Raw genomic sequence first — 16,909 nt, forward strand, 5'->3', positions numbered from 1 at the left:
CTTCTAAAGCTCCTGCTTATTTGATCAGTGACACTAGGTCCAATTTGTGCTTTGGGGAAAAATTTTGGGGAGGACATGAAGGGTAATCAAACATGGCAGCCACAACTGTTCTTGATTTCTTGCAACTCAAGAGAAATGCTTCATAGACTCCTAGTGCTCCAGGTTGTAACTTTCAAACACTGTTAACCTTGTTTTAGGAACTACAACCATGAATGAAGAAAATACAGATGGAACAAATGGATGTAGTAAAGTTCGAACTGGTACTCAGAATGAAGCAGCATTACTTGCCTTGATGGAAAAGACTGGTTACAACATGGTTCAAGAAAATGGGCAAAGGAAATTTGGTGGTCCTCCTCCAGGTGTGAATTTGTCTATGCTCTTTTAAATTCAGTTTTTAATGCAGTGATTTAGATTGGTTGCATCTCCCCAAAAGTATCCCAAACAATAGCTTTTTCCTTTTATCTGCTTTAAGATCTCTGCAATTATTTTTACTGTTTTGAAGGGCATGAGGTAGATTGTAAATATTATACATGTGTTACCCTTAAATTTTTTTCAACCCTGCTCTTTTTTTTTTTTTAAATTTTATTTATTTATTTGACAGGTAGAGTTACAGACAGTGAGAGAGAGAGAGAGAAAGGTCTTTCTTCCATTGGTTCACTCCTCAAATGGCCGTTATGGCTGGTGCTGTGCCAATCCGAAGCCAGGAGCCAGGTGCTTCATCCTGGTCTCCCATGCAGGTGCAGGAGGAGCCCAAGCACTTGGGCCATCCTCCACTGCCCTCCCACAGCAGAGAGCTGGACTGGAAGAGGAGCAACCGGGACTAGAACCCGGTGCCCATATGGGATGCCGGCGCCTCAGGCAGAGGATTAACCTAGTGCGCCATGGCTCCGGCCCCTCAACCCTGCTCTCTTTTTAAAACAATATTTACTTATTTGAGAAGCAGAGTTAGGGGGAGAGGGAGAGAGAGAGAACAATCTTCTATTTACTGGTTCACTCCTCAAATGTTTGCAATGGTGGGGCTGGGCCAGGCTGGGCTAGGCTGAAGCTAGGAGCCAAGAACTCCATCTAGGTCTTTCACGTGGATAGCAGGAGTCCAAATGCTTGGACCATTTTCTGCTGTTTTCCCAGGCACATTAATGGGGAACCTGATCAGAAGTGGAGCAGCCGCGATCTGAACCAGTGCTCATACAAGATGCTGGTGTCACAGGTGGTGGTTAACCTGTTGCACTCCAGTACTGCCTCCCCAGCTTCACATTTATTTTTTTTTTAAAGATTTTATTTATTCATTTGAGAGGTAGAAGTTACAGACAGTGAGAGGCAGAGAGAGAGAGAAAAGTCTTGTCTTCTGTTGGCTCACTCCCTAGTGGCCTTAACGACCAAAGCTGTGCCTGTCCAAAGCCAGGAGCCTGGTCTTCCTGGTCTCCCACATGGGTGCAAGAGCCCAAGGACTTGGGCCATCTTCTACTGCTTTCCCAGGCCACAGCAGAGAGCTAGATTGGAAGTGGAGCAGCCGGAACTAGAACCAGCGCCCATATGGGATGCTAGCACCACAGAAAATTAACCTACTGCTCCACAGTGCCGGCCCCAGCTTCACTTTTGATTTAAGAAGCAGTTGAGAAAGAAATTGGGTTGGGTTGGGAAAGAAATCAAAATTGGGGTAGTTGGGGGAAAAGGATACTCTAGATATTAAAGAGAAGGTCATTTGGGGAGGAATTTGAAAGAATGGTGAATCAAAAAGTAGTGTTTATACTAATAAGCCAGATCCAAACAGGTAAGCATATACATATTGTATTTTACCTTTTTGCCAGTAGCCAGTAAAATTTTGAGCAAAACCCTCCAATTACCTTTATAATTATTAAAATACAGCTCTTGGTTCTAGTTACCTGGTGGCTATATCACTTTCATCCTCAAATACATCCTCCCACCATATACTCATACTCCATGTTGATCTAACTTACACAGCCTTTGCTTTTTCTTCTTTGAATGCATTTTCTAATAACCCTCAATGCTCATTCCCTCATAATTCAGGTCTCTGCTTCCGCCTTTTTTTTTTTTTTTTAATTTATTTGACAGGTAGAGTTATAGACAAAGAGACAGAGAGAAAGGTCTTCCTTCCGTTGGTTCACTCCCCAAATGGCCACTATGGCTGGTGCTGTTGCTGATCTGAAGCCAGGGGCCAGGTGCTTCCTCCTGGTCTCCCATGCAGGTGCAGGAGCCCAAGCACTTGGGCCATCCTCCACTGCCCTCCTGAGCCACAGCAGAGAGCTGGACTGGAAGAGGAGCAGCTGGGACTAGAACCCGGTGCCCATATGGGATGCTGGCGCCTCAGGCGGAGGATTAACCAAGTGAGCCAGGGGGCCGGCCTCCTCTGCTTGAGCTTGAGATCAAAGCTTTACCTGTTTAAGATAATAACCCTGTATAGTTTTATTTTTCTTCTTGGTACTTACCACTCACATCTTGTCTCCCTTCTCTATTGATTATAAGCTTCATGAAAGAAAGCTTTATTTTGTTCACTGTTATGTCCCCAACACATAGAATATACTGCATGGCATTTAGGAAACTCACAGAAAATTTGTTGAATGAATAAGTGATTGAATAGTGAATATAAAAATCTTAGGTTTATGCATGTTCTTTTTGTCTTTCAGGTTGGGAAGGTCCTCCTCCACCTAGGGGCTGTGAAGTTTTTGTGGGAAAAATACCTCGTGATATGTATGAAGATGAGTTAGTTCCTGTATTTGAAAGAGCTGGAAAGATATATGAATTTCGACTTATGATGGAATTTAGTGGTGAAAATCGAGGTTATGCTTTTGTGATGTACACTACAAAAGAAGAAGCCCAGTTAGCCATTAGAATTCTTAATAATTATGAAATTAGACCAGGGAAGTTTATTGGTGTATGTGTAAGTTTGGATAATTGCAGATTATTTATCGGAGCTATTCCCAAGGAAAAGAAGAAAGAAGAAATTTTGGATGAAATGAAGAAAGTTACAGAAGGAGTTGTAGATGTCATTGTATATCCAAGTGCAACTGATAAGACCAAAAATCGTGGTTTTGCATTTGTTGAATATGAATCTCACAGAGCTGCTGCTATGGCTAGGAGAAAACTAATTCCAGGTAAACTTACTGTTTTAAAAAGTATTTTTCCAAGGAAAAATGACACTTTATAATCAATATTATTATGGTATGTTCCTAAAGAAGTACGGTTTAAGGAAGTAAATCACATAATTCTAAAACAACAAATTGATTCTATAAAATGAATTATATTTATGATCATTTACTGAATGTATATACTTTAACTTGGCCGTTAATTTAATAAAAATCCAAAGTGCAAAGCTTAATTCTTCTAACAAGAATCTGTTGACTTTTAAAGTCCACCACAAATTCTAGTTAGATTTGCTTATTAATAAGAACTTTCTTCTTTGTACTTGATATTTTTACTTTTCATTCTCTGTTTGACTTCTTTTCAAATTAATGTATTCTCTTTCACAGGAACATTCCAACTGTGGGGCCACACCATTCAGGTGGACTGGGCTGATCCAGAGAAAGAGGTTGATGAGGAAACCATGCAGAGAGTTAAAGTTCTCTATGTAAGAAATTTAATGATCTCAACTACAGAGGAAACAATTAAAGCAGAATTCAATAAATTCAAGCCTGGTGCTGTTGAGCGAGTAAAGAAACTTAGAGATTATGCTTTTGTTCACTTTTTCAACCGAGAAGATGCAGTGGCTGCTATGTCTGTTATGAATGGCAAATGCATTGATGGAGCAAGCATTGAGGTAACACTGGCAAAACCAGTAAATAAGGAAAACACTTGGAGACAACATCTTAATGGTCAGATTAGCCCCAATTCTGAAAACTTGATTGTGTTTGCTAACAAAGAAGAAAGCCACCCTAAAACTCTAGGCAAGCCACCGACTCTTCCTGCTCGTCTTAATGGTCAGCATAGCCCAAGCCCACCTGAAATTGAAAGATGCACTTACCCTTTTTTTCCTGGAACAAAGCTTACTCCAATTAGTATGTATTCTTTAAAATCCAATCATTTTAATTCTGCAGTAATGCATTTGGATTATTACTGCAACAAAAATAATTGGGCACCACCAGAATATTATTTGTATTCAACAACAAGTCAGGATGGAAAAGTACTCTTGGTGTATAAAATAGTTATTCCTGCTATTGCAAATGGATCCCAGAGTTACTTCATGCCAGACAAACTGTGTACTACATTAGAAGATGCAAAGGAACTGGCAGCCCAGTTTACACTGCTTCATTTGGGTAAGTTCAAAAATACTTTAAATATTCTTGTAAAATATTAAATTAAAAACTATTAGAGATTATTTATGCATTCATTTATCTTTAATCCAATGTTAATGGTAAGTATCAAATTTTTATTTCAATTTTATGAATTCGTGTTAAACTTTTTTGAAACTTGCCTGTTACATAATCTTACACATTTAGCTTTTTTAAGCATAACTTACCTAGGGTTAATTTGGTTTTGATTTACTATAGAATACGTGATTCTATTTTATAGTTTTTATAGTGACTTTGATTGGAAATAAAATTTTCTGTGTAAATCACTGGTTTTGTTACTTAAACCAGTGAAGAGTGTCTCTGCATCTTTGGTGAAGTCTACACAATGTTTTTTTAAAAGCAGAAATAGGGAGTTGATGAAATCAGAGACATTTCAGGTGGGTCATGTGTAGACATAGCCTTATGCTCACTAATCTGGAAATTTATCATTATTACTCTTGAAAGACAAAAAGCATCATTAGGAGATGTTTGTGACCTTTCTCTAATTTCATCATTTAAAAAAAGTTTTTTCTGAAACATTTGAATAATTAAGAAAGGCTTTGGGCATATCAAAATATATTAACTAAATACTAGACATTTTACTTTTTTCTCTTTTTAAAAAGATAAGTTTGTTTATTTGAGAGGCAGAAAGCACATGCGAGAGAGCATGAGTGGCTCCCAGTTGCTGATTCACTCCCAAATGCCTACAGTGGCTCAACTGGGGCCAAAGCTAGGAGGCAGGGACCCAACCAGCTGCTCCGATAGGTCCTGAAGAGCACCTTAGCTGATAGGGCAAATGCCTGCCCTGATATTAGACATTTTAAAGGAAAATAAATTACATCACTCTGGTATTTTCTTCCTCTTTTTTATGAGTATGTTAGCCTTTCCCTTCCCTCTGTCACTTTCTCCCTCTGCCCCACTCCTCTAATTTGAGAGAACAAGAGAGAGTGATCATGTTTCATCTGCTGCTGCTTTTACCAAACAGCCTGGGTTTACTGAGGCTGAAGCCAGGTGTCCCATGTTTGTGACAGGAGCTCAACCACTTGAGCTATCACCACTGCCTATCCAGGGGTCTGCATTAGCAGGAGGCAGACATTGAACCCAGATACTCTGACATGAGATGCAGGTGTCTTAACTAGCATTTCAACTACTAGGCCAAATACTTGCCCTAGCTTGTGTCAAATGAACTTATTAGAAGAGCAGTGGTTTCTTAAGACTTGACAACAAAGGGGAAATTGTCTTATACTAAGAAATATATTGTTTCTTGATATTAATTGTCAAACTTCTAACATGCAATTTATTTTTTCTGTGGTTGTAGAACCATGGTACTGTAAAATCTATTTAAAATTGATATTCTCACCTTTGTTTAAGAGATGGCAGTCAAAAAAGATGTTATCAAAATGGAGGATAATCTGTATGCATTGTATAGACTTCCTATATATCATAGCTACTCATATGTTAACATGAATATTCTTAGGAGATTGTAATTTGGAGACCTCATCAAAATTTTAGGAATGAAGGTAGGGCCCTTTCAAAGAAACTTTTCACTGTGTTCTTCAATTCTTTGTTGGTGGCATTTGGGAATTTAATCATCTAAATAAAGAAATTCTAAGGTTTGTTTTCTGTCAGTGAACAAAATAGAAGCTCCATTTTTCTTCTAAGACCATCTAAGTTAAAATTTAAACTAGGGGGATAGGAAGTAATTTAAATTAGAGTTCTCAGAGAAAAATAGATTAGAATATTCTTTTGGAATGGATATAAGTATTAGTTGCTGAGCAGAGTTTTCCCCAGATGCTTGTGTCTGATCTACTGTGGTATTACTGAAACATTTTTTTGTTTCTATACCTATTCATTTCCTTATAAATGTAACTTAAACTTCTTTTTTTCCCCCAACAAAACCTTTTATTTAAGGAGTACAAATTTCATAAGTACAACTTTAGGAAGTTAGTGATTCTTCCCTCAATACCCACCTTCCCACCCTGACTCCCACCCCATCTCCTCCTCCCTCTCCCAATTCCCATTCTATTCTCCCTTAAGATTCATTTTCAATTAACTTTATACATAGAAAGCCAGCTCTGTAACTAATTAAAGATTTCATCAATTTGCACACATACACACATGAACACACAAAACTGAGAACAAGTTTTACAGTTATTTCTTATAATACAATTCATTGAACAGAGGTCCTGCATGGGAAGTAAGTGCACAGTGACTCCTGTTGTTAATTTAACAATTAACACTCTTGGGGCCGGTGCTGTGGCATAGCGGGTAAAGCCGACGCCTACAGTTCTGGCATCCTATGTGGGTGTTGGTTCAAGTACCTGCTGCTCCACTTCCGATCCAGCTCTGTGCTATGGCCCAGGAAAGCAGTAGAAGATGATCCAAATCCTTGGGCCCCTGCACCCACATGGGAGACCCAGAGGAAGCGGAAGCTCCTGGCTCCTGGCTTCAGATTGGTGCAGTGGACAGTTGGGGAGTAAACCAGTGGGTGGAAGACCCCCCTCTCTCTCTGCCTCTCCTTCTCTCTATGTAACTCTGACTTTCAAATAAATAAATAAATCTTTTAAAAAAAACCAATTAACAGTCTTATGTGTGACGTCAGTGATCACACAAGGCTCTTGATAAGGCTGTGGAGGCCTTTTGAATCCACAATCTCTGTCAGTATTTAGACAGTGCTATAAGTGAAGTGGAAGTTCGTTCCTCCATCAGAAAAGTATATCCTTCTTTGATAACCCCTTCTTTCCACTGGGGTTCTTGCAGAGATTCTTCATGTAGGACATTTTTTGCCACAGTGTCTTGGCTTTCCATGCCTGAAATGCTCTCATGGGCTTTTCAGCCAGACTAGAATGCCTTAGGGTTGATTCTGAGGTCAGAATGCTATTTAAAGCAATTGTCATTCTATGAGTCTGCTGTGTGGACTTCTTCCCATGTTGGAACATTCTCTTCTTTTAAATTCTCTCTATTATTATTGTCAGATACTTGATCCTATTTATATGATCCCTTTAATACTTAATTCTATCTATATGATCGCTTTAACACTTGATATGATACCGTAGATACTTAAGATGGCATTTTTACCACGCAGCTTAATGGGATTTAGGGTCTCATGGCAAGTTTTTAATCTGTACCCTTAGAAGTAAGTCCATAGGAATGTATGTAGAACTATACAGCTTTACAGTTACAAATCTCCTATTCCCTCTCTCATTCCCACTCTTATTTTTTACTGAGATCAACTCCAGTTGACTTCATACACATATGATTAACTCTTTGTTAAGTAAAGAGTTCAACAAATAGTGTTAAGGAAAAAAAAAACAAAAACTGTTCCTTGACAGTTGAGACAAGGACTGTTTAAGTCATTGCTTCTCAAAGTGTCAATTTTACTTTTACAGATTTTCTTTTAGGTGCTCTATTAGTTATCACAGATCAGGGAGACCATATGGTATTTGTCCATTTGGGATTGGCTTATTTTTACTAAGTATGATATTTTTCCAGATTCATCCATTTTGTTGCAAATGACCAGATTTCATTTTTTTTAACTGCTATGCAGTATTCCATAGTGTACATGTCCCATAGTTTCTTTATCCAATCTTCGGTTGACATTTAGGTTGATTCCATGTCTCAGCTATTGTTCATTGAGCTGCAATAAACATGTAGGTGAGATAACTCTATTATTTGTTGATTTTATTTCCCTTGGGTAAATTCCCAGAAGTGGGATGGCTGGGTCATGTGATGGGTCTATATTCAGATTTTTGAGGTATCTCCATACTGCCTTCCATAGTGGTTTTACCAGTTTACATTCCCATCAACAGTGGCTTAGGGTACCTATTGCTTCACATCCTCACCAGCATTTGTTGTTTGTTGATTTCTGTATGAAAGCCATTCTGACTTGGGTAAGGTGAAATCTCATTGTGATTTTGATTTACAGTTCCGTGATGGCTAGTGATTCTGAGCATTTTTTCATGTGTCTGTTGGCCATTTGGATTTCCTCTTTTGAAAAATGTCTGTTTAAGTCTTCTGTTCATTTCTTAACTGGGTTGTTTGTTTCATTGTTGTGGAATTTCTTTCTCTCTTTATATATTTTAGTTATTAATCCTTTAACAGTTGCATAGTTTGCAAATAATTTCTCTCATTCTGTTGGTTGCCTCTTCATTTTCATGAGTGTTTCTTTACAGTACAGAAGCTTCTCAATTTGATGTAATCCCAGTTGTTAATTTCAGCTTTGATTGCCTGTGCCTCTAGGGTCTTTTCCAAGAACTCTTTGCCTGTGCCAGTGTTTTGCAGGGTTTCTCCAATGTTCTCAATTAATTTTATGGTATCAGGTCATAGATTTAGGCCTTTCATCCATTCTGAGTGGATTTTTGGTCTTGCTTCATACTTCTGCACGTGGACATCCTGTTTTTCCAGCACCATTTGTAGAAGGGACTGTCCTTCCTCCAGGAATTGTTTTTAGCTCCTTGGTCAAATATAAGTTGGTTGTAGATACTTGGAGTGGTTTTTGACATTTCTATTCTGTTCCATTGGTCTTTCCATCTCTTTTTGTACCAGTGCCAGGCTGCTTGATTATAACTGCATTGCAGTATGTCTTGAAATCTGGTACTGTGATGCCTCAAGCTTTGTTTTTGTTGTGCAAGATTGTTTTAGCTGTTGGAGGGCTCCTGTGTTTCCATACGAATTTCAGCATCATTTTTTCTAGATCTGAGAAGAATGTCTTTGCTATTTTGATTGGTATTGCATTGAATCTGTAAATTGCTTTTGGAAGAATGGACATTTTGATATTTATTCCTCTAATCCATGAACATGGAAGGTTTTCCACTTCTTTGTATCTTCTATTTCTTTCTTTAATGTTTTGTAATTCTCATCATAGAGGTCCTTTGACTGAGGTCCTTTTCACTATCAGTTTTCTTACTTTTGATTCCCAAGGGATCAGCCCAGCTTATAAACACTAGGGATCCTTTCCATCCCAGACCCCAGCCCCTATGGTTAGGTGGAAAGACCCCCTAACAGGAGAATGGAAGGGACCACACCCTCTGCTAACCAATGGTCGAGGATATGCTTGTGTCTTTCCATAGAATGCAAGACAGCCCATTTGGGTACCAGCCAGAAACATCAAGCCTACAGCTGACAGCCAGCCAGAACCAGCTGAACAAGACTGAGAGTCCACCTTGTTAGCGGATGTACCTGCCCTATCATCCTGCCCTGAGAAACTGCCCATAGCCACATCTGTAACTGTTTTATACCCCACTAGCTCTGGTCAGCCACTCAAATGGCCCACAGCCTGTGTGTGGTCATGCCATTCCTGATTACCATTGTTCTTCATTCTTACCCCTATCTGAGCAAGCACTCCTGTGGTCTCCCATTTTGAGCACTGGTTAGTCAATGACGGGTAAGATCCCCTGGGGGACAACCTAAGACAGGCACAGCTGCGTACAGAGACCACCTGGAAATGGGGTCAACAATAGTGTGGCCAAGGATCATGCCTCCTGTTGCTCAAAAATAAACGAAAAGGGGGAAACATGGAATGAGAAGGCCATGCCAAGATGGCCGGTGGCAACAGAAACTGCCTGACAACAGGCTGTGATTGGATGGCTTCGGAAACTGCTTGGTGTGATTGGTTAGGGCATAGACCGCCCCTTGACCGGATTGGCTGCCTTGGCTATATAAACTGCTATAGCAAATGAAATAAATGAGTCTGCAGGCTGCTCGCCTCTGGCCCACTTTCACCTGACTCCCAAGGTCTGTGTGGTGACTCTGCGCCTCTTGCCCCCACCACTCTTCCTCTCAGGAACAAATCCACAACAGCAATCCTTGACATCCTTGGTAGATACCTGTTAGGTCCATTTGGCCTACAGTGTCGATTAGTTCTTCTGTTTCCTTGCTGATTTTCTGTCTGGTTGATCTGTCCATTGCTGAAAGTGGGATATTGAAGTCCTTCATTACTATTGTATTTGAGTCTATTCTCCCTTTAGGTCCCTTAGCATTTCTTCTAAATAGCCAGGTTCCCTGTCATTAGGTACATATACATTTCTAATAGTTCTGTCTTCCTATTGAATTGATCCCTTAATCATAACATAGTGCCCTTCTTTTTCTCTTCTAACAGTTTTGTTTTCGAAGTTTCTGTGTTTCTGTGTGTAGCACATCGCTAAGCAGCTTTTGGAAGGGTGGTCAGGTGGTGACAAATTATTTCAATTTCTGTTTGTCATGGAAGGTCTTTATTTCACCTTCATTCATAAATGAGAGCTTTGCAGGGTATATTATTTCTAGGTTCACAGTTCTTTTCTCTTAAGACTTGGAATATATCTTGCCTTTCTCTCCTAGCCTGTAGGATTTCTGATGAGAAGTCCACTGTGTGTTTAATTTTGAGATCTTCTTAAAGTAATCTGGCATTTCTCTCATGCACATTTTAGAATCTTTAAGTTTTAATGTGGAGAGTTTGACTACAGTGTGTCATGGTGAAGATTTTTTTTTGGTCCTGTCTTTTAGGAGTTCTATGTGCTGCTTGTACTTGTATGTTCCTTTCCCAAATTGGGGAAATTTTCTGTTATTGACTCACTTAAAAGTCCAAAAGTCCTTCCAATTCTCTCTTTCCATGCTTTCAGGAACTCCTAGACCCTGTATGTTGGGTCTTTCTATAATATCTTATAGGTTCCCTACAGTGTTTTTTAGTTTTCTAATTTCTTCTTCTTGTGTTTGGTCTGACTGTATAATTTCCTGTGCTTTGTCTTCTAAGTCAGATATTCTTTCCTCTGCTTCACCAATTCTGTTGTTAAGGTTAAGGCTTTCCATTGCATTGTTTATTCTGTTGAAGTCATCATTTCCAAGATTTCCTTTTGATTTCTCTTTAAGATCCCAATTTCGTGGGAGAAATTTTCTTTCATGTCATGTACGGATTTCATTAGTTTGTGCATTTACTTTTGATTACTTCTGAGTGTTCCTATGACCAATTTTTTGAAATTCTATTTCTGTCATTTCATCAATCTCATCATCTTCACAATGTAGTATTGAAGTTTGTGCTTTTTTTCATGTTGTTTTCCTTATTCTTGTTTCTTGAATGGTGTATTTATTAATCAGAATTTGTGGAGATCCTCATTGTTTTTTTTTTTTTGTTTTGTTTTGTTTTGTTTTGTTTTGTTTTGTTTTTTTTGCTGTGTTGGCTTTTATCTTTGTACTATGCCTTTGCAGATTAGTAGAGTGTCTGCTTTCAGGGAATACCTAGAGGTGTCTGTTGGGTGTGGCCAGGGAGTTCTGTTCAGTTCTCCAGGGTGAAGTGTGTGGGCTGAGGTGACACACCCAGGTTTGGCATGGTAAATGTCCTTTTTTTTAAAAATCAGTGGGGAGGTTTGTTCTTGTCTGTTGGTGTACACTCAGCTGAGCTCCTCTCCTCAGAGGAGCCCAGTGCCTGGGTGCTAGCCCCAGTGAGTATGTTATTCATCCTCACTTCCACAAGGACCACACAAAGGATCTGTGAGGTCCCCAGTGTAAGCTCAGATTCCCCAGCAATGTCCCTCTCCTGGTAACCTGGGAATCCTGATCATGTGGAGCTTCCCACAGGGGCTGCCCAATGTCCCAGCCACGTCCTGAGTCCTCCCATGCAACCTCAGTGTTTTCTCAGTCCTGGCACACAGGCCTCCCACAGTCACAAGCACCCAGCCCCCTGTCCTCCCCACCAGACTCAGGAATCTCCACTTGGGGCTGATTGCTGGGCGTGACACAAGCTGGCACAGCTGTTACGTATGTCCAAAATGGTGCCTGCTCTCTATTAGCCTGTTACAGGATGCTGTTGCAGGGTGATCAGAGAGAAACATGCCCTTCCCCCCCTTTAGTCTTAAACTACAAGTGTTCAAACTTTTTTTATTAAAAAGCAGCTCTAATGCAAGGTTGATAAAATCTGAAAGTCATGTTCTCAGGGACAGCAGTGGAGTGTTCCGGATGGTCTGCTGAATGTTCCAAACATGTTCGTGTTGTAAGGATTGAACACTCATAAACATAAGGTTGTTACAGGTTCTTAGAGTTCTTCAAATCAAGTTCTGCATGTTTAAAATCATCCTCTAGTTCCTTAAAGGATTTGAGAAACCTAATTTCATATATAGTGTATTTAACTATTTTTAAAATACTTTCTTTGGGTGTAATAATTAAATATTTTTGCCTTGATACCCTTATTTTCAATTTGATGCTGTTTTGATCTGCAGTTACATTTTTATTTCAGATATCGTTAAGACTGTCTTTTTAATATCCATATAGTTTTGGTCTTACTGTCCCATTTCCCAAGCAAAAAGAGAAAAAACATTAGAGTTTCCTTTAAATGAGTGTTATTTATTTATTTATTTATTTATTTTGAATGAGACACTTAAACGAGTACTGAATTCAGAGAATTTACTTCTGGTGCTATTTAGTACTCTTAGCAGAATTTTGGTCCATTTGGTCCTTGTAAAGTTATTTCTTTTCTAAGCAAATTACTGTGATAGAAGAAAAGCTGAAAGGTGGGGGTCAATGCCAAAATTGAACCCTATTTTTAAATTATTTTTATTTGAAAATTAAAAACTATTTCCATCTTCATAATCTTAAGAGAATAGTCTCCCTTATCTCATTGACTGATCACTCAGGATAAAAATTCATATATTTACCTGGTTATCTTTAGAAACTTGTGATAAGCAGTGTAATCTGGATAGGATACTTAGACTGGGGGGTTACATTGGTGTTACACAGAACATGGAGACATCTTGGGTCATTTGGTATTACTCTTTTAAATAAGCATTTTCTATTTTATAATTTTATATTTGTTTAGTAATGGAGCAGACTATCAACATGAATAACCCTACTTTTCCTCTGCTATGACACTGTTTTGAATCTGGGCCTTCTGTTATTGGCACTGTATTTGTCTAGGATCCTTTGTCACATAGCAGTGGAATAAGCAAAGTCAGGGAGATGAAGTCCTTGTGAAGAAAATCCTGGAGAATACTTAGTGGAAGGAGAGATGTAGTTTTGGGGATGTAGTGTGGATAATTCACATTGTTAAATAATTTCTTAACAGATAATTGTAGGCAAGCCATCTCTGTTCTTGTTTCTGTATTTATGTAAATGCTGATACAAGTAGTAGTTTTTTCCTACTGGTGTGATTGCTTAAAGCTTTTAAAGATAGAAGTGAACTGTTACAAAGTAACTTGTGGTGGTGTTTTAATTTCCTCTGATTTTTGTATACTGTTCTAACCTCCACTGATAAAGTTTAAAGAGCAGATCTGTTTCTGAATTCCTATTTGTGCTAAGTATACTTCCTAATTGTTTGGAAGACAAAGATGAATAAAACATTGTTTTTTATTTTTATTTTTCTTTCCTTTAAGGAGTCACAAAGTAGTGAAGAAGGCAGATACACAAATGCTATTGTATGAGTAGGGAACGTATACATCCCACCTGATCTAAATTGCAAACCTTGAGGAGAGTTTGTGGGCAGAGAGGGGCCAATCTGAACAAATTGTAGAAAAAGCATGACGGTGGGCTAGTGGCAAGCAGGTCTGTGTCGTGTTTGGTGATTTTATCAGATTCATCAAAATTTCATTAATACTACTTTTTTTTTAACTTTTATTTAATGAATATAAATTTCCAAAGTACAGCTTATGGATTACAGTGGCTTCCCCCCCCACCCATAACTTCCCTCCCACCCGCAACCCTCCCCTTTCCCGCTCCCTCTCCCCTTCCATTTACATCAAGATTCATTTTCAATTCTCTTTATATACAGAAGATCAGTTTAGTGTATATTAAGTAAAGATTTCAACAGCTTGCACCCACATAGCAACACAAAGTGAAAAAATACTGTTGGAGTACTAGTTATAGCATTAAATAACAGTGTACAGCACATTAAAGACCGAGATCCTACATGATATTTTTTAAAAATTGATTAATTTTCTATGCAATTTCCAATTTAACACCAGGTTTTTTTTTTTTCATTTTCAATTATCTTTATATACAGAAGATCGATTCAGTATATACTAAGTAAAGATTTCATCAGTTTGCACCCGCACAGAAACACAAAGTATAAAAATACTGTTTCAGTACTAGTTATAGCATTACTTCACATTAGACAACACATTAAGGACAGATCCCACATGAGATGTAAGTACACAGTGACTCCTGTTGTTGACTTAACAATTTGACATTCTTGTTTATGGCGTCAGTAATCTCCCTAGGCTCTAGTCATGAGTTGCCAAGGCTCTGGAAGCCTTTAGGGTTCGCCGACTTCAATCTTATTCTGACAGGGTCATAGTCAATAAAAATTCGTAGTTTTTATTACAGTTAGGTTAACTGAACTTGATTTTCTTCTGAGCCAGTGGTGTTTTTTTTTTTTTTAAATAGATGAATACATCCTAATTTGTGTGGACTGTTTTATGACTTAATATTTATCTTTTTAAAATCTCCTGTACTTTATTTTTCAAGTACTCATTTTGTGGCCAATTTGTTTGTTGCTTTTTATATTCATGTTTGGCTCTGAAGTGACATAAATTACTTCATTTTTAAATTTTTTCTAGTTGAATGGTAAAGTACTTATATATTTTAAAAATGATATTATGTTTGATGCCCCATTAATATAATTTAAACTAGGTTTTGTTTTGTGTTACCATGTGTAATGTTTTTGAAAGTTATAAAGAGATTAAAAAATGTTAAATTGTGTGCTGATTGAACCCTTCTTTATACTTTTTTATATTTGAACTATTTTAAAATAAAAATAAGAAAGGCAAAAAAGACCAGAAGGTACAAATGAGAAAGCAGGTGAAGATAAATTGTTGTGAGAAGCTTTGATCTGAAAAATAGTTGGTGCTTTTTTTCTTATGAGTGATTTCCAGATTGATGGGCAGCAATGCAAAAATTTAAAAAAATAGAATTTAAGATTTCAAAAATATGCCAATAAGTTGCTTTGAGACAAACTTTTGCCAGTTTTTTAAAATTAAGAAATAAAATAATGGTTATGTCATATCACAGAGAAGTTTTTATTATAAATACAAGTTGAGCATCCTAATCCAAAAATCTGAAACCCAAAATGATCCAAAACCGAAACTTTTTGGGTACCATCATGATGCCACAAGTGGAAAATTGACCTGACCTCATGTGACAGGTTATAGTCAAAACAGGTACACTAAAAGTTTTGAATGAAATTACCTTCAGCCTTTGTATATAAGGTATATATGAAACATAAATGAAATTGTGTTTAGATTTGTGTACTGTCCCCAAGATACCTCATTATGAGTATGTGAATATTTTGAAATTCCCAAATCTGTAACCTAAAACACTGATCTCCCATATTTTGGATAAAGGATACTCATCCTGTTACAGAAGAAAAATGCTATTTAAGTGGTGTTCTTTCCACTTTTAATTACAGATTAACTTTGGTGATGCTATTTCAAACTGGTAATTTTAAAGAACAGAAATAATTGAATTTGCTTTAAAATTACCTAGAGGAGTAAGAGATCGGCACCTGTATCAGTGTATCAGACATTTATTTTTCTTCATATGACCAGTGGTGCGAACAAAATTCCATTAACTCAACTATGTGTCTTTGACCCTCAGAGAGGGCACAGTCTCCTGAAAATGTATTTATATTCTTGAAATTTACTATTTTTTCCTGAAAGCCCTTTAAAATATCATCTAGTATAATTCATAAGTATCTTTGTGTAAATGGTCCCTAAATATTATTAAAGAATTGTGAAACAACTTTAATAGTTTAATGAGTGCTAGAATAAAAATAAAAGAATCATGTAGTCTTAGCCTCCAACAAACTGTGTGACCTTGTAATAGCAAATGAATTATGTAATCCTAGTGGACCCTCTGTGTTTTCACCTCTAAAATATAAAGATTTTATTTGGCGAATTCTGAGGACTCTTAGAAGGTGTGATGAATGTCTGGCCCACAGGCTGTACAAGGCCTGCAAAATCATTTGGCCTGGTTCTGCCAAGGTAGCCATAGGCGGGACCTGAAATTCTTATCTGTAGCAGGCTGCTTTTTAAGTTCATAATTTTGTATTGGCCTATGAATGATGCTATGCATTCCCAAATGGCCCTTGGAAGAAAAAAGGTTCTCAACCCCTGTATGGTCAGAAATCTTACACAGGATCAATAATTAAAATATTTTATGTGTACCACTATATTTTGAGTAAATGACTTAAAACAGCTTAAAACCAGAATCAACCCTTAATTTTAATATCCCTTCCTTTGTAGAAGTCAAAACTTATGTCTGTCTACTTAATAGCAAAACAACTGGATTTAAAAAATCAATTTTATTTGACAAGTAGCTAGTTTTTGGTTATTATGTGAATTTGTCAAGTGATTATAGTAAGTAAAAAACCCAAAGTGTTATAAAAAGTAATTAAAAGGTTAGAAACTAGTTTTTTAAAAAAATAAGAGGATTGGGAAAATAATGTGTGTTAATACATTATGAGGTTAGTATTCTCTCTATATATTTATTGTTAAAGTGATTATTATGACTTTTTTATCTATGACTTTATTCATCTTTTTTATCTATGACTTTATTCATCTATTTAACCTTGATGATTCTTTACCTTTTAAGTTCTTAGTATCTTTGATTAATATAATCCTGAAATATAGGATTAGAATATACATTAGTTTTAGCAGTAGTTACTG

At 37.4% G+C, this 16,909-nt stretch overlaps 1 protein-coding gene across 2 annotated transcripts in view; it reads left to right on the forward strand.

The window, feature by feature from the left end:
* Positions 1-208: 208 nt before the first annotated feature.
* Positions 209-16,909, forward strand: part of RBM46 (RNA binding motif protein 46) — a 37,664-nt gene continuing 20,963 nt past the window's right edge. For both annotated transcript variants that reach the window (XM_062199054.1, XM_062199055.1), the window contains exons 1-3: positions 209-359; positions 2,646-3,113; positions 3,489-4,271. In XM_062199054.1, the coding sequence (XP_062055038.1) occupies positions 209-359; positions 2,646-3,113; positions 3,489-4,271 (1,402 nt within the window). The remainder of the gene's footprint in view (positions 360-2,645; positions 3,114-3,488; positions 4,272-16,909) is intronic.

Source organism: Lepus europaeus, chromosome 8 (genome assembly GCF_033115175.1).
Source record: "Lepus europaeus isolate LE1 chromosome 8, mLepTim1.pri, whole genome shotgun sequence".
NCBI lineage: Eukaryota > Metazoa > Chordata > Mammalia > Lagomorpha > Leporidae > Lepus > Lepus europaeus.